Genomic DNA, 18,527 nt, shown 5'->3' with positions numbered 1-18,527 from the left:
ACCCCTCTCTCTTCCTCGAAGTTCCCGCCCCCTGGCGCCCCCCAAATATATCTCGCCGTAATGTCACCAGCGGGATTAAAATCCGTCTCGATTAATCCCTTTTGCTCGCTGCTTCTCTCTTTACATGCTTTCTCTTTGCTGCCCTTTCCACCTCAGCAACTTCCTCCACCTCCCCCCCACCCCCCATAACCCCCAACTTTTCAGGTTGAAACTGTTTTTATGCGCTGTCGTTCTGTCCCGTTCACTCTTCCTTTCACTTTCTCCTTCTCAGACACATCAACATTATTCCCCTCTGTAATTATGTTATGGTTAGAAACTGCAATCATTTCAGATGCCTGGCTCAAATGTTATCTCCCTTCCCTTATTTTACATCAAACATGGAAAAAGGAAGTGAGGCAAATAGTTTCCTTCCTCATTTCAATCTCAGATCACAGCCCCAGTCACTTACACTTCATTTCAACTTATTTATTTGCCTTATTTGACCTCCTGGGACAAGCACAAGAGCACGTACACAGCCCACCCTTTAAATCTACGTAAAAAAAAACACACACAAGAAGCAGATACAAACAGCAGGATTAAAACCAGATTCAATTAATCCCTTATTCCCATTGCCTCCTACTCAGTGATGCTTCCTTTCTTGCACACTTTCCACATCACTAACTTGCTCATTTTATTCCGCAACCCCTATCTTCTCAGGTTAAAATGGGTTTTTCTGTATATATGTGTGTGTGTGTGGGCAGGTAAATAATTTTTTATTCAGCTCTCTGACTCCATGTTATCTCTCTTACCTGATTTTCCCACACCCCCACTCACTGCTTTTAATTAACACTCTTTATTTCGCAGCTCTCCCTGCTAATCTCTCCATCAGAGGCCTAGAGCACTAGAGGCTGAGCCTCCACTCCCACCGCGGGCTCTTTGTACTCTTTCAAAACGCAAGCGGCAACAAACACAAGTCTTAAGCGTGCACACGCAGATAATACCCACACACACTCACTCACCCACACGCACGCACACACATCTCTTGAAACACATTAATACACTCAAATGAAAAAGCAAAAGTAAAGATGCACAGGCAAAAATATCTCTCATTCATCTAATTTATGGCAAGGAACGCACACCATGTCTTGTTTGTTCCAGGTGGTGCATAATGCAAGTGTATTAACATTTGTGCGATAACTGATGGGTTTCAACTTCAAATAAAATGGGTCATTTCTACACGGGGAAGGTAAATCTTTGCAGACTGAGATAGGCTCTGCTTTACCAAGACATGAAAGTGGTAATTGCATGTGTGTGTGTGTGTGTGTTGTGTATGAGTGTGTCTGCGTGTCAGCAAATGTGCATGCACCTACCTACAATATGAGTGTGTTCATGCTTTTGTATATTTGGTTGGATGTACACTCTTGACCAGATTCAAACACCATTCGCATCAACAATAACTGCGCAGCATGCACAGAAGGAATGCATATGTCAATGTCCACACATGCATTTAACAGAAAGAACAAGTCCTGAACATATAGTATCTAGTTTATTAGGTAGACCAGCTAAAGCTAATGCAGTCTATGACAACAGTCATGAAATAAACCTTACCTTCATGGAGATTATAATGTTGATTTTTTTTAAAGAGGTGGGAAATCAACTGTATTTGCATTTTGCAGGCCGTTTGTGGTGCTGCTGAACCATACTGCATTATATACGGAAAGAGGTTTGTGTTACTTTAGGGATGGACAAAATAATAGAAACACTGATACAACAAAACTGCAGCTTATGAAGTGAAGTGAATACAGCTGAATTAACCCCCCTCTGAAAAATTATGGAAGCATAACACAAAATCAAAGAAGTACCCCTTTAAATGTGTCATCAATTACCAAAATAACTGTCGGCTAATTTTCTATCCACTAACTACTTGATTAATCTCCATACACTTAAAGAGACCTTCACAAGTGTGCTGAGCTGGGTGTGAAATAGCAATGTGGCAAAGAGAAAGATAACATCAAAGAGGGAAGGCTTTGGGTGACATTTCTATGTTGAGCCTTAATCTTTGCAGAACATCACACTGTCAGTCTCAACAGATTCTCAACGCCGCTCCACGTAAAATTAACGGATGAGCGAATTAACGTTCGACTTTCTACATGAACATTTTATTCTTGCGCGAGTAGATAGGTTAACGTATAGCACGTTCACACACATTGTGCATTGTGGGGGGGAAGGGGGGGGGCAAGCATGACATCATATAATGCTAGGAGCTACACATGTGCCATGAATAGGCTGTTAATATCAGTGTGTAATTAGAAAAATGACTGCTGTGGAGCTGTCGGTGGATGACGCCAGCGCCAGATTAAAGACAAAAAAAAAAGTCTGGTTCATGTCCAAATAAGGTCAAACAGGGATTAGGTAACATCCATTATTGGATAATTGTGCGAACAGGCATTACACGTATGCCCTTGCGAAAGATTTCACACTGACTTGATACACTGACAGAACAATGTGTAGAGAGGGGTTAATAAATCTACGCATATTTCTGCTTTTGTGAATTCACAGACAATTAGTTTGGACTCATCTGCCCCCCAGGGCATCAACACCGCACTTGTCCACACCTGAAGGCTGGATTCATGAGCGCTGACAGCGCTTTGCACGGCTTCTGCTGAAAGGACTACGTGCAAATGGACAGTCTGAGCTCACATTTTGGGGAACCAACATGGTAGAACTGCTTGACAAGTTCTGCTATTAAGCCTGAGGTTAGACTCTTGTTCGTGACAGGCATTTACACCTAATGTCAGATGTTGCTGTTGTTGCTGCTTTCTCTTTCTGAACTGGAAATCACTCGACGCACGGCATGTTGTCAAGCAAAGACACTGCTTTTCATTTTTATTTCTACTTATTGTTTATTTTATTATCAAATTACAGCTCACACACAGAATAGCACCGCTTCCCGTCACTTAATTCTATAAATGTTAGCTTGTTTGCTTTTATTGTTGCAGTGGTTTGTATAGTCTGTTGGCTGTGTAGTGCGGTGCAATGTAGAGTTTGTATTGTTTCAGATACTGAACTGCTTTCCTATCAAATGAAAGCGTCTGCCGGTTATACAGTCTTTTATTAATCATTAATGGTAGCTGTTTAAGGCCAATGATGATATCAGAATTTCTCTATTTATCATCTCTATTGCAATAACTTGTCAGTTACCAACCAACACATCACTAATACCAATATATTTTCAACAATAAGCTAACTGCAGGTGTTTTGTTTTAGGCCAATCTTTAGAATAAACATACATTTCTGAGGATGCTCACACTGTGCAGACGTGTTAGCAGGGCGCATGAGCGTGACTGTGAGGTGAACTCAATTAAGTGACATTACTTAACAAATACCGTATATCCAAAATCTTGGACTTCCTCGTTGTTTCATGAGTAGAGGAGAAAGTAAAAGCAGAGGAGGAGGAAGGGAAAGTTGGGAGTCATAACCCAGGCTGAAATAACACCATGCAGATGAGGCTCTGTGACTGCTTTGCTCTATCCATCTCTGTCACCCACCCTTGAGACGTCTTCATTATAGTGAATCACATTACACCGCGGTGCTGTTTACACAGGGGAGACACATCACATAATTGAACGCGTGTCACGCGGATCCTGACAGTTGTTAAATGTAAATATGGCGTCGCCAAAGTGGCTCGGAAACCCATGTTGCATTCACACTAGGCTATAAATAGCTCTATATTTGCGCTGCAGGCTGGGTGCAGCAGTAAAGCACACCTGATTTCCTCAAACTCCTCTCAGCTATAATAGCGTAAAAAAACAAAACAATGTTCTTTCACAGAGCTCTGATTCAAAGCTGAGGAGTAAGCGGCAGTGCGAGGAAAATCAGTGCTACCTTTGAGTGAAGACATCAGGTGTGTAATGTCATCACATAGTCTCCCTGCCCCCTTTTAAACATGCCGTTCTCAGAGACAGTCCAGTCTATCCAATCAGACCTTTATTGTCCTGTAATGAATACATTTCCCATAAAAGAAAGGCGCTGGGGGAAAGGGGGAGAACGGGAGGAAGAGAAATAAAGAAAGACCCAGAGCGGAGAGAGGTAAATGAGGATAAAAGTGAAACAAACGACAACCACAAGCGAGAGTGAGTGTGGGGGATTTAAGGGTGAGGAGGCTGGAGGGCTTTGGCCAAGTTCTTTGCTTTTTCCGGCACCTTCATATTTCACTCCCATTGTTTTGGGTTCAGTATAAAAGGAGTTTTGTCAGACTTTGGTTTGTTCTTGCAGTTGCAAATCAGCATTCAGCTTGCTGGCTGCTGTTGTTTGCCTGTTTTCTGGCCCGTTAAATAACCCTCATTAAAGGGCAGCAGCAACTAATAACAATGTCCAAGCTGCACCAAGCTTGTCCCTGTGCCCTGTCCCCTTCTCTCCTTGTTTAATTTCCCTTTAAGCCATCTTATTGATTCCGGCCCCTCCATTCCATAACTCTTTTTATTAATAACACAAAGCAATAACAAGAGTGTCATAACCCTGAGTTTCTCACAAGCAATTAATAAGATTAATCTAAAGCTGGCGGATGTGTGTTTGCGATGCTCTTTACAGTACGGGTTTCTCCCTGACTCCATGCCACTATTTTCCCTCCCCTCTGCTCGAAGCCTTCCCTCTATAACTCTCTGCCGACTTAAACGTCTGAAAGAAGGTGCAGAGTGAGAGACAGAAAGAGAGGAGCAGAGGTTTTGGGCCAACTACAAAAGAATGGGATTTGATACCGAGACTGAGCAAAAGAGACTATGATGGAGAGAAAGAGAGGCCAAGAGGAACGAGAGAGGCAGAGGACACAGAGGGAGAGAAGAGCAGGGTGGGAAAAATGGTTGAGGAACTGCCAAAAGGCGAGACTTGGTGGTAAATTCAGAGGCGGACAAGGTGGAGAGAGAGGGAGACAGAGGAGGAGGCAGAAAGAAATACGGATGTGCTGAGGGGAACAGAAATGAATAAAAGATGGAGGGAGACAGATAGGATCGAAAAGGTAGCAGAGGTGAGTGAGAGAGCTGCTGGAACCATTAGAATCTCAGCAGGCAGTCGCTCGCTCTCTCTCTCTACCTCTGCTGTAGTTAGTTACCGAGTCTAGCTTCATGCAATGTTGTTGATGCAACTACTAAACTGTCACATGTCGCACGTGTGTGTGTGTGTGTGTGCGCGCGTTCAAGTGCTCATTCATCTATCTGCATTGATGTGCTTTGCAGGCATCCAAGATAAACGTGCGCTTGACTGCAGAGTATGAGGTAAACTTTTCAGAACTTTGTGTGTGTGTGTGTTTTATTGCAGAACATCACCAACTGCAACTATAAGTACGTGAAAGTCTCCACGTTCACCCACAGCCCGTGTGTTTAAACATAGCTTTACTTTCTTTGACACTTGGGTAAGACAACAGCACACAGACAGGCTACATGTTACAGCAGAGATGGAGCAGAATTTTGTCAGCTGTCTAGCTCTTTGTTTTATTTATTTATATATTTATTTTTTGGGGGGCTAGTCTGCCAAGTGTAACTGTCAGTTTGTGAACATGCCCAAGGCTCCCAAACAACACAATCACAAACACACTGGTGTCCCACCTCGGTGAGGTCTGCAAACAGGGGCTGGGACTTAGAGGGTCATTTCAGTTCATTCCAACTTAGGTTTTATTTTTCCTAGCTCTAGCCATCATTTTTATTGATTATGTAAATATTCTACTCACCGAAGTGAGAGTCAAAAAAAAAAAAAACATGAGCTGTCAGACGTGTTGTAAACAAGCTGATAGCTTAGTCAGATCATTTAAAACACTATATTCAGAGAGATTCAAACCTATAGCAAGAGTGCAACTGCAGCAAGTATCGTATGTAAAAATTGGTGCAGGAAGTTAGACTGTAAAACTGTCACGGATGTTTACAATAAATAGTTTGTAATAATTTTATCCTAACGTTCCTTGCAGTTAAGTTTGGCTTAATGGAGATTTGGCTTACAAGCTGTAAGACCTTGATTTTGCCCCCGTTGGAAGTTTTAGTGAGACCACTGTGTTCCCAGATCTCATCAAGTAACTTGGGCAAGGCCAGGAGAAGTAAGACCCGAGCTGTAATAAAGCAGAGTTATCCTTTAGTCAGTTTCACAGAAAAAGCATCATTTCCATCCATAAGATTAAAACTTGTCTTCGATTGTCATTTCGAAACACAACATCAACAGGGTCCTGAATTTCTAGTTGTTTGTGCACTTCACTTGTTTAAAGGCCGGTTGTCAGGTGCTACGCAGTCACATGTGCTATACTCAGCTTCTGCTGCAATAATGATGGCAGTAACATCAGGTGAAGTGTTTGTTTTATCATCTTCACACATAAACCCCCCCCCCCCACACACACACACACACACACACACACACCAGAGGAAAAGGACGACAGATGCATCCTGGGCAAATGATGCACTATTTTGTTGTTATTGTGCTGTTGGTCCTAAGCGTGGGTGGGCGGCCAAATCATGCAGCTATGCTACAGTGCCAGTTACGGTCAAGTGTGTGTGTGTGTGTGTTTATATATGTGGGCTATAACTGTGTGTGTATGCTAAGGGCTGAAATGAAGGTGGGCTGTTATCATCTCCCACCCTCCCTCCCTCCCTCCCACCTCTCTGTCCTCTCAGTGGCAGGTCCATGTAAGTTGGTTACAGCCACATAATTTTCGGGAGGGTCGGATGGCAGCATTTTGCGCTTCCAACCCAACCTCCCTCCTTCCCTCCGCCCCTCTATATACACACCACCTCTGGCCATTCCCGGCACTTCACAACCGGATGAGCAAAGCAGCAGCGGCTACCAACCTGGCTCTGTGATTGACTGCAGTGCTGCTGAGCGAGCCTCACTGTATCTGTGCCATGTTTATTGCTTCTTTCACCTTCACCGTAATTGAGTCCCTTCCCCATGCGAAATATGCACCGTCAGACAGGCAGATGTGTGTGTGTGTGTGTGTGTGTGTGTGTGTGTGTGTGTGTGTGTGTGGAAGGAATCTGTCGGGGGTGTGTGTATGTGAGTTGACTGACAGGCTACATAACTCAATTCAGCAATTCTGAGGAAACCTGATGGCTGTTTTCTTGTGCGTGTGTGTGTGTGCGCGTGTGTACACAAATCGGTATGTAGCTATCTGAGAGACAGTAACTCATATATGCAGGCTCCTATATACTGTGGCTCTGGAAACTTACAGACACACACCTGGCATATATCTAAAAGGGATGTGTGTTTGGGTGAGTGTATTAAATTTGAAAAAGTATTTAAAAACATCTCTATGAGCACATGCTTGTTTGTGTCCCAATTTATCATGTGTCAGGCTCAGCCAGTTTGGAGTGTGGCTGGCATGACAAAAACGCCAGGACAAGGATGCATGTGTATGTGCCCGCATGTGCGAGCGGAATACTACTCAGGCTCTTTCAAGCGCACGCACACGCACACACAGACGCACACACAGACACACACACACACACACTGTAAAATGGCCAATATGCCAGGAGCGGGCCAAGTAGAGGAGGCGAGTCATGATATATAACGGACAAGTGAGATAAAGTGCCACAGAGGTTAAAGAAGAGAGATGGAAAAAGTAGAGGGGGAAAGACAAGAGTGATGAAGTGTGTATGTAGTTGCTTGTGTGTGAGTGATGGCCTGATCAAAAAAGATTGGTAGGAAGTAGACGAGGGAGTTAAATATGAGGGAGCTAACCTCTGCTTTGCTGCAAATAACAGGAACACAAAGTTATGCACAGGCTTCGGGAGAAATAAAAGGAGTCAGGGGGGGAGAGAGGAGGGTGCTGGAAGCGAGAGAGAAGATATAGCGTTAGTTAGAACAGTCATGGGAGTAACAGAGGGTGGGTGGGAGATGAATGAAGATGGTTGGGGGGACTGCACGGTCTCTGAAGTGCACGTATGGTGAAAATAAGCCTCCACCTCCGGAATATTGCAGTGCAGCATATAAGTAAAATGCACAGTTCAGCAAGCCCAGAGCAAGAGAGATGGGAAGAGAAGGTACATTTGGAGGTATGGTATGACGACAAAAAAAAAAGAAAAAAAAAAAAAAGACAATTGACTATAAAAAGAAAGTTAAAAGAATAGGGAGGAAGAGGAAGTGTAACTTATTCTGAGTAACAGCAACAGCAGCAAGGAGAAAACAAAAATAATATTGGAAATGAATTGATGTGGCGTGTGTAAATGGAAGGAGAGAGTGAGGAAAATAAAGAGTCAGACAGAGGGAAAAAACCATTTTGTCTATGCAAATGAGGAGGGGAAGGCAGAAGCAAAGGCGTTCGAGCTGGCCACCTGGGCCCTGTCAATCCTCCCTCTCTCCTTTTCTCTTCCTCTCCCCGTCTACCTCTCCGTACCTGGGCCTGGCATCCCTATAGCCTGCAGCTACAGTGCAAGAGAGAGAGGCAGGAACAGGGTGCATGCAAGCAGCAGGGTGGAGGGGAGAGACTGTTAGCCAAAAGATCCATCAGCAAGCGATCCTGGCAATGACATGCCCCCCCCCCCCCCCCCCCAATTCCATCTTTCCACTGATCTGTGATTCTCCCTCTCACAGTAAACTCACAGTAACAGTTGGAGAAGATGCATGTGGACACCTGCACCTGGAGCACATAAGTGGAGTGTGTGCATGGGCATGGGCCTCGGTATTTAAGTACCAGCAAGGTTAGAAGTAGAAAGACAGGCACACAGGGAGGGATGACAAAAAAAAAAAAAAAAAAAAAAAAGCTTTTGAGTGATCATGGAGAGTACAAACAAAAAGGCACCAAGTCACTGCTGAGGCCCTTGAACCGGTTTCACACTGTGGGAGATGTGGGAGTGAGAGATCAGAGAGGCGGGAGTGGTTGAGTGAAAGAAAGACAGATGGGGGGGGGGAATGGACAAGGCATAAAAAAAAAAAAAAGGGCAGGGAGAGGAGAACCAGTTCAGAAATCAAGAGAAAAGATGTCTTGTTTGAGAACAAAAGGCAGAAAAATCCCGCTACATGGACCGAAAACAAAAACAAAACCCTGTCTATGTGCATTTGTGAATACGTTTAATCACCAGGTGTGTCCCTCTGTTTGTCTACAATATCCTCGGGAAGCTGATAAATAGGAGGCCAGAGAGAGAACATGGTATTTAAAAAGCACAGAGCATCAGAACACATGACACTGCAGTAAATAAGTTTGGAAACTCCAAAAGGTCTCCACAGTCTCCTGGGTGCAGTGTGATGTTTGCATTCATGCATATGCAAATTTGTGTATGCGAGTGCATGCACATAAGCTAACCTGCCAACCTGCCTGCCTGCTTTGCCCAGATTTGTGCACAATTCTGTAACACAACCAGTGATTTATACATCAGTCATCATTTGGGATCAACCTGCTTTTTAATTACCAATGGTTTATGTTTGTTTTTAATTTTCCCCATAAGCTCATAAATCGCTTTCCCCACGGCATAAGTAAAATCCATCTCCATGGTAAATAAGCATCAGTTATAACTGCTTGTACGAGTAGTGCTGTTACCAAACTAACCCCCCCACCCTGAATTCATTGCATTAGACATAGAAAATAATGCTGAGAAAGTCAGGATAATTAAGTGTAATCTTGGTACTAAAATGTTATTTCAGCATTTCCACTGTAAACAACACAAAAACAAAAAACAAACCATGTTCTCTAATGAGTTGACTCTTTTTTTTTTCAGTTTTGAAATTGGTCTGTTTACACTAATCGAATCTTTGAAAAAATACTTTATCTACGTTGATGAAACTCGCAGGTATCCAGAGTCAAGAGTCTTCGTTACATCAGTTGATCCAATCCTGACATCGAGAAATTTACTTTTGGTTTTTGTTTTTTTCTTTTGCAGGCTCAAAACTTCCTTCGCTCAGAGCGTTGGAGTCCTCACAGTTTTCAGCAGCCTCAATTTCCTGTCTAACAAAGCGAACATCAAAGAGGTTTTGCTTCATACTGACCTGACATAACCACAGCGAAAACTCATCCTGTTTAAGTTTACACTAATGTTGTGCAAGACTATCTGAGTGATGTCTAGCGCTCGTAAACATGATGTTTGTCAAATATTTTTCTAACACTGAATAAAAGAAGACACATTTTTATTCCCTGATATAAATCTTGATGATTCAGACATACAGCTAAGTGTAAGCTTGGTGACTGCTAAAACAGCAGACAGAATTGCTCTAATAAAAGGGGAGGACAGATGGCAGCCATCTTGGCCCTTGGGAAGAGAAAAAATAATCAAGAATGAAAGCACATTCCCCCACAGCTTTCTTTTATTAGTTTCTCTTGCAATAAAGTATGTTACTGTATATGCAGTCGAGGCGAGTGTCTTGCTGTGTGCACTGTGCTGCTCTACTGACAGAACGATCTATAAAGCAGACACAAACACCATTTGTCGTCCATGGCTACATGGTCCACAAAAGCTAAAAATGACTTGGGTACCGACCACAGAACCCCACTGGCCTCTGCAAGCTGCTTCACAGCTCAATTCACCAGTGTGGCCCAGCAGGTGGCAGTTGCTATGAACCGCCGTTTCTCCGCAACTGCGCCCGCAGCCCCAGGCCTGTGTCAAACTCATTCAGTGTCACAGACCGCACGGCTGTTCCGTTCTTCTACTGCGGCGGCGAGGAAGGAAAGACACAGTCCTTCTGCGGCCCGTGATGACACTATTCACCAGACAGATGGACACGGAGATAGAAACACGTCCGTGGACATAAAACCACCGCTTCAATCTGCTGGTGCACTTTATGAGAGGTGAGGGGTTGTACCTGCGAACGGCCATAAGGTGAATCAGCAGCCATGCACTTAAATGCCCCCCCCCCCTCCCTTCAGCTGCTCAGGAGAAAATGAGTCATGGGAGGGAATCAGCCAGAGCTTTCCTCAAGGTCGCTGGTGCTTGGCCACTTTTTAAGTGGCGTTGCCAACTGTAACAATCTGTGCAGAAACAATCACAGCACCAATCCACTTTGGTCGGGCTTCTTTTCTTTTCTCTTTACTTCAGTGCAGACGGCTGCTAGCCTTACTTTTGTTTTTCCCAGCTGAAAGCAGAGCATGAATTGATGACCTTATGAATCTCAAAAGAGCCCAGCAAATCATTGCGGTAAATCTCGCCCCAGCACATTAAGCATGACCGCAGGCTTTTTCCCCTCTACCCCCCCCCCCCTTCTCTTTCTTCATCTTTTGTCCCTCTCTCTCTCTCTCACTTATTCCTGCCTACAAGTGGCTTGGTGGTCTTTGAGAGCGGCCAACTTTCCAAGGATTGTTTTCATGTGCTGCTAATTAATTGTCGCTAATTAATGGTTGTTTACGGTTTGCTAATGAAGTGGATGAAAGCTTGCTGCTCCTGATGCTGAGGTTCTTGTCTTGTGCCTGATAAAGAGGAGAAGACACAGATATAGACGAGCAACAGGGAGAGCGCAGAGCCATGTCCGGGAAGTATAATGGAAGCTTCTTTTTTTTTTTCCAGTAGCTGTGTCAACAACTTGGCATCAGTCCAGAATGGACCTGGGTAATCTGAGTTTGATCTATTGGCAGCTGCTGTTATCACTTGTCTTTCATTGAGAGATAGCACTCAGTTTTTAAAGTGCCTACAGTAACCAGGAACGTGTGGCTTTCTGTAACATTCGTAAAGACGTATAATCAAACAAAGATGTGATCATCTTTTACTAAATGGATTCCTCATCCTCTTTTTTTTTTCCCCTCAACTTCAAAATGCTTTTGAGACATTCATTAATATGATGATTACACTCGAACAAACAATATGTCATCACTGAGGGTTCTGTAACCGCTGCATCTGACACGACCACTTTATCTACGCCAGACGTGGTCACAGCTCAAATGAATTTGCCGCTCATGGGAGAGACACTTTGAGACTTTTCTAAGATAGAAAACTCATCTGAGACCCCTTCAACGTTGTTGTGTCCGCGTTCGGAAAATCTCCATCTGATTTCCCAGTAGATAGTGCACCGCTTTGACTGGCAATTTCCAGCATCCAACAATCTCATCAAAGCGAACCTATTAATGGCGATGATATGAAGAGGGATTCTAAATGGCAGACAGATTAATAGCCCTGTGCGTGTGTGGGTGTTTAATGCTCTGAGCCCAAATACTGTGCAGCCTCGCTGATGGAGGACGGACTGGCCGTGAGCTGCTGGGAAACAATTTCAAACACTTGTTCGCTTGTGTCTGCGAAGTGTGTGTGTATGTGTGTGTGTATTGTGACCTCATCGATCATGACACCTTGTCTCTCCGGAGTGGTCACCTACACAGTCCTCTCTCCCTGTTTATCTCTATGTATCACCATCCATCTCTCTGTCGTGTCCCCCCCCCACCCCCCCACCCCCCCACCCTGCACTTTCTGCTTCAGTCCCACCCTCTTAATGTCCCCCTTCTCTCCTTCCTCAACATTTTCGGCCCTCTAAATCTGTCATTCAGTGTGGCAGGAGTTGCTGTCTCTCCTTCTCACCCTTGTCTTTTTTTTTTTTTGTTACACCCCTCCATTTTAGTGCTGAAATCCTGCAATCATTCACTCGTTTGTTGGACTCCTCTCTGCCTGACTTTCTCCTCTGCTCCGCTCCTCCTTGCTTCACTGGTCTGTGACGCATGCCCCTGGCGCTTTCCCTTCCCTCTTCGCTGTCTTCCTTCACTCTTTTATACACTGTGCAGCCAGCGATCTCTCCCCCCCCCCCCTCTCTCTGACCCCATCAGTCCCTCCGTGCCCCAGCTAAGCCTGGTCACTCTTCATCAGCTCGCCTCCACTGGACACACAGACCTCCCAAGGGGAAAGGGAAATGGGGTCTTGTTGGCAACCTCCATACCCAGACTTGACAGTTTCACCTGGGTTTAAGTTCCTTACTGATCCTCCTTGCCCCTGTACGTGCACCTCATTACAAGCCATCCGCCCCTCCTCCCGCCTCTACATCAACATTATCATCTACTTTGTCTTCCAGATGAGATGTGTATTAGCCTCTGAGCTGGCAGATACAAGGAGTTTCCAGCGCTTTAATTTTCAGCACTTGCCCTTTTCAGCTCAATCAGCCTCTCTCGTCCAATCACAGCTAGTGAGAGCTCCGTCGCAGTGCCTGAGTGAGGATAATCACCTTGGTTACCAGCGTTACTGGAGGCCGCTGTCTGGCCACGTTAGCACTGCGCCCTGTGGGAACTGTGGAGACAGGTGTCACAGCAGCGAGGGAGGCTGTTAAACAAGCCCCAGGCCAAGCAGGAGTTATAAACGTTTATTCTTAGTCATGGAAACTGCGGCACCAATAGTGAGGAATGCTCACCCCATGGCATTAGTGTTTTAATGTTTTTTCAGACTCAGGATACCATCGTTCTCCCTCTGTCTCTGTTCCCTGACCGCTATTCAACATTGACTCGCTTTAAACATAAGTACACCTTGTACCCCAGTAGAGAGAACACATAGCAACTGCCTTTGTGTGCATTGCCAGGTAGCAGCGCGGAGGGATTCGCTGTTTACTGATTTCACACTCCCATGGCAAAGACAAATATACAGTGAGAGGGGTCAGCGGCAAGAGGAAAGCTGCTGGCTCAGGGGACATCAGGTCACAATATGGAAAGCTGCACCCCGTGGGGGGGGGGCGTCCAACTTTTGTACCGAGCCAATCAGATCAGATGGCGTTAGAGAGCAGTGGATTGATTGGCAAGCTTCGGATGCCAGCAAATGGAGGAGACGTCCTTGGCATCCTACTCAGCATTAAAAAACTTCAGCGGCAATGTTGGTGAAACGCCAGTTGTTCTGAGAGAGAGACACGTAAGGACGACATAGATCACCATTATGATAATCACAAGCACCACTGTCTGGGGAATAGTAATGGGAAGGAGATGAGGTGGCAGCTATAAAGAGTGTTTTTACATTAGCGCTGGCCTGATTAGATTGACAGAAAGTTTCACTAATGGACAATTAAACAAATGGTCAAATGAGATATAAGGCTTCAATTACCAATTGGTGTCTTTTGTGTGTCCCTTTCAATCACTGTGCCTCACCTATTCTGTTTGTGCAGGAACCTTTCCATGACTGCAAATCCTGCTGTAAACAGGATATGAACAGGGATGTGTGATGCCCTTGTCATATGATGCATTTCTGCAGTGGTATCAAAATGACTTGTCTCATTTCCCTTTATTTCCATTACAGCCAGAGTAAAAATAAAATCCTCTCTGGACCTTGTCTACAATGCTAGAGGGGGTTATTGAGATGCAATCACTGCACAAAACAACAGCAGTTCAAAACAAGGAGTTATGGATTGCATTGAAGACTGGGGGCAGATTAGCAGATAATTACTGTAAAATACATCACCTGCACTGAACCTAGAAACTTCTTCTGCTTCTGAGTAATGGACCTATAAAACCCCAAGGGAGAATAAAACCAGCCCACACTAAGCTCTGTAACTCTTTCAGTCGTGACTTGCCCAAGAAGTGATACAGTCCAATTTGTTTATGGAGCTTATGCCAAGGCAGTTGCTCAGCTGAGATAGTGGGCCACCCTTGTCAGGACCCTTTAAGACTGCATCAGTTGATCAAACAGGGCCGTGCACGACAGAAGTAGGCAGCATATTTTTTTTTTTTTTTTTTTTTGAAAAGGCTCATTTCAGCTTCTCTTGTGTTGACGGGCTTGCCAGTACTGTCTGCCAAGTGCAGGTTGTCCAATTATTTAGACCTACAAAAGACATGCAATCACAGAAGAAGAAGAAGAAAAAAAAGAATGTAACAGTGAAATCTGATTGTGCACTGGGCTCAAATTTACACCATGATCCAGCAGATGGCAGGGCAAGGAGAGCAAGGGAGGAATGTCTCGCTCTTTTTAATTAAATTGCCAACGTTTATTTTATTTGGGGGGTGAATTACCCTCCAAGGTTTGGATCAAAGGATAAACCTTGGCTTACGGTGAAGACTTTTTCAGCGCATTAGAGAACAAAGAAAGACGCTGAAATAGCAAGCCCAGCGCAATGTGGAGGGAAGTAAAAAAGCAATCTTAACTCTGGCATGATGCAAACTGCGTCTGACAAGCATCAAAAACTGCAATTGGGCTCAGACAAACTCTTGCATAAGCAGTCCTATTCCTGTGTTCAAAAGACACTCTAATGTACTACGTAAGCTGTCTAAAGGCAACATGTATGTGTACACGTGTGCTTCCGCACCTATGTGTGCGCCCATGCACGTCCATATTTTTTAGTTTTTGTGTGTACAGCATTTTTCCTTGATGTTTGTGTGTACACGCCAGGCCTCCCCCTTCTGTGACTTACAGCGACATTGATTTATGCATGGCCTCTGTGTGTTTGTGTGTGTGTGTGTGTGTGCGCATGCTTGCACACATATACCAGCTATAATTGGTATTCAAATCTCCTCCCACAAGTACGTCCAACTGCTGCCGTTTTTCAACCCGCCAGAGCCCCAGCCAAGGTCCAAACAGCATGATGGGAAACAAGCTCAAACGGATGGCTCTCATTGCACACATTCAAATAAACAAATGGAGGTGATTTAATGCACACAGCGATAAGGCAGGTGGTAATGGAGGCATATGAGAGGACTGGGGAGGAGGCGGAAGAATGGAAGTGATGGAGGGTGGTGTGGTAGCGATTAAGGCTGGGCAGGCAGCAGAGGTGGAGTTAAACGCATTTGTTACGTACGTGGAGTGCAAGTTTGGCCCACAGCTGCTGTGGATCAGCCACCCCCACAAGCCATGCACTCACACGCGCACAAACACACAGCACTAACTCTGTGTATGTGTGCATGTGGGTCCCTCAGGCCTGCCCGTCAGACACACTGTGAAGTCTTTCTGCCTTTCTTCTCCCACTCTTCCTCTACTCCCTCGTTCTTTTCTGCCTTTCTCGCTCTCCCCATCTTTTCCATCGCTCCGTCTCTCCTTCGTTCTACACAAGAGGAGGGCCAAGTCTCGAGGCCTCGCCATCTTCACAGCACCCTCCCAAGCTATCTGTCCACTCATCCGTCAATCCGCCCAATCAATCTGTCCATCTCTATCCTAGCATAATAACAACCACCATCCCCTCCCACTTTTTCTCTCCCTTTTCCATTCCTCTTAATTGGTTTCGCTCTTTTTCTCTTTGGAGGAAAAGAAAATCACCAAGACGTGATGATTTGTTATCAGAAATAGCTTTTCTTTTAAAAGCACACGTAAGGTGTACGTGCACATCTGCTAGGTGTTCAGAAACAGACCATCTTTACACTTCCTCCTCTCCTTCCTTCCTCCATCCACTCCCTGCCTGTAACACCCCTCCACCCCCAGGCCCCCTGTCTCTCCCAGCCCCTGTCAGTGGCTAGATTAATGACAGTGATCAGTGAGCAGCCCCCAGCAGAGGTTGCCTGCAGCTCAGGCAAAACCCGGCACTGCAAGCAGCACACACACACACACACACACACACACACACACGGACACGGACATAAAGCACATTTACATGCAACAGACAAGCATATTCAGAAATGGGCAGCACACACACACACAAAAATCTCACAGTACTTAGTAAAATACAAATGCCTACACACTCATGCATAAAAATGAACCATACACTGTTCTTGGAGCAGATATACAAATAGACACACACACACACACACACACACACACACACACCAGAAGAAATCGATAAACAGGCCATGGTGAGGTTGGTTATCAGTGCAACCAGGAGAATGTCTATGGAGAAGGAGTGCTCCCTTATAAACAAGAGACATCATCACAACAGCACAGCACCGGTCTGACCGTGACAATGCCCGACCCAGCACTTAACCCTTTCACTGCCTCAGGACAACGTAAACAAAGCCCCACAGAGCACAACAAGCACAGAACACAAAACCCTTGGAGCAACATCTGTGTGCACTTCCTCGTTACCATTCTGGTTCCGTCAGAATCACTGAAGCTTTGGGTGAAATTTAATAAGGGTTGTTGTGAGTCTGCATTTCAATCCACATACAAGCAGATGGCACAGAATACCATGAGGCTGAAGTTGCTCAGAGTTATGATTGAGTCTTATGCAAATCCCTTTTTCTTTTTTCTTGCAGCAGCAGATGCACTTGTTATAGGGTAGTGACCATGAAATATATGATGCCTACAAGGGAGCGATGCAGGACTATCCCAGGCTGAGATGTTCCAGTGGGGAGAATAAAAGCAGCAGAGGCGCTGCAGGTGCCATTCGAAGGCTTTGTGATAGATTGTTAGATGTTATTGTCGCTGATAAGGTGAGGTCTCAAAGGTCCTTTCAGTTCCCCCACACTACTGCAGAATATAAACGCAGTAACAGACACCACTGCTGAGTCTGGTGTGTGACACATGTCTGGTCCACTGCGGACATTTGTAGTCGCTCATGTGGCTGTCGGAATATTCAATCGGAGCTCTGTAGGCTACATGCACAGCTGTATGCACAGGCGGCGTATGTCACAGGCACGCGTCCCATCATACATATATATACACACACACACACACACACACACACACAGCACATCCCAATCACCGCCAGTCCGGAAAAAACAACCAAAATTTTATGACACATAAAAGGTCGACAAGAGCATGCGGTGATTTCATTATCTTAATATTTCCGCGTGGGTAAAAAGTAACCGAGAGCCTGCGCCTTTCACTTTTGCTCCTGTGTTGGGGTTTTTCAGGGTCTTTCCCACCTTCTCACTTTCGATAAGTGGTCAACACAATGACTCATAACCAAGTGGCAGCACGGATGTAGAAAACATTTGCGCAAAGGGGTTTGAGTGTAATTACCCAGTGGTGAATACTAATAGTGGTCCGCAGCATGGTTGTAAACTGAAATATCTGCACGTGTTTTCGTCCCGCGGTGCGCTCCTCCTTCCTCCCTTTCCCCCCTTCCTGACAAATCGAGCCGGTGCGTTTTTAAGCGTCATTCGGCTTCTTCTTTAGAAGACTTGGGGCAAAACTTGCGCGACACATCGAAACGGCGTAACACTCTTCTCATTCACATCACACTCATTCATTCCGTGGTTCGAGCCTTACCGGTGCGCACCAAGCAGGCGACTGTGATGATGGTGAGAGGGACGCAGTAGTTCCACACGGTCGCGAAAGCCATCGCTGTCGCTGATATTCCCCTCTGATCTCTTGCTCAGTATTCCTCTTCCTTGGAGAAATCAGAGTGACATGAACCCGCAGGTCCACTCTCCGACAGCGCCTTCAGCGTCTGTGTGTGTGTGTGTGTGTGTATGAGTGTGAGTGCGCGCGCGTACGACTGTGCGTGAACGAGTGTGTGTGTGTTTTATCAAACGCTCAGTGCGTAACAGCAGCTCTTTACATAGTAATGTTCCCTCTCATGCACACCCACTTTCTCCCTCTCCGGAAGCCGGAATGTGAAGGCTTGGCCGGTTTTTCTTGGTTACTTTACATTGTAAATATATTTAAAAGCTTGCCAATAAGGCGGACCCGTGTGTCATTCTGACCAATTGCAGGGAGCAGGAGCAGGTGGAGGGGTGTGCGGATGAGAAAGAGGGGCTGGGCTTTAAAAAAAAAAGAAATGGGCTACACAGGAGGAGAGCCAGGGAAGTGTGTGTGTGTGTGTGTGTGTGGGGG

General features: G+C 45.2%; 1 protein-coding gene across 1 annotated transcript in view; it reads right to left on the bottom strand.

Annotated features, from left to right (window-relative positions):
• cadm4 (cell adhesion molecule 4) overlaps nucleotides 1-18,320 on the bottom strand; it is a 142,212-nt gene extending 123,892 nt beyond the window's left edge. Inside the window, exon 1 of the mRNA XM_056381347.1 lies at nucleotides 17,961-18,320. Coding sequence (XP_056237322.1) covers nucleotides 17,961-18,033 — 73 coding nt within the window. The 5' untranslated portion in view covers nucleotides 18,034-18,320. The remainder of the gene's footprint in view (nucleotides 1-17,960) is intronic.
• Nucleotides 18,321-18,527: the final 207 nt, after the last annotated feature.

Source organism: Seriola aureovittata, chromosome 7 (genome assembly GCF_021018895.1).
Source record: "Seriola aureovittata isolate HTS-2021-v1 ecotype China chromosome 7, ASM2101889v1, whole genome shotgun sequence".
In the NCBI taxonomy this organism is placed as follows: domain Eukaryota; kingdom Metazoa; phylum Chordata; class Actinopteri; order Carangiformes; family Carangidae; genus Seriola; species Seriola aureovittata.
Note: the sequence above shows the minus strand (reverse complement) of the source record. Positions and strands in the feature narration are given on the sequence as shown.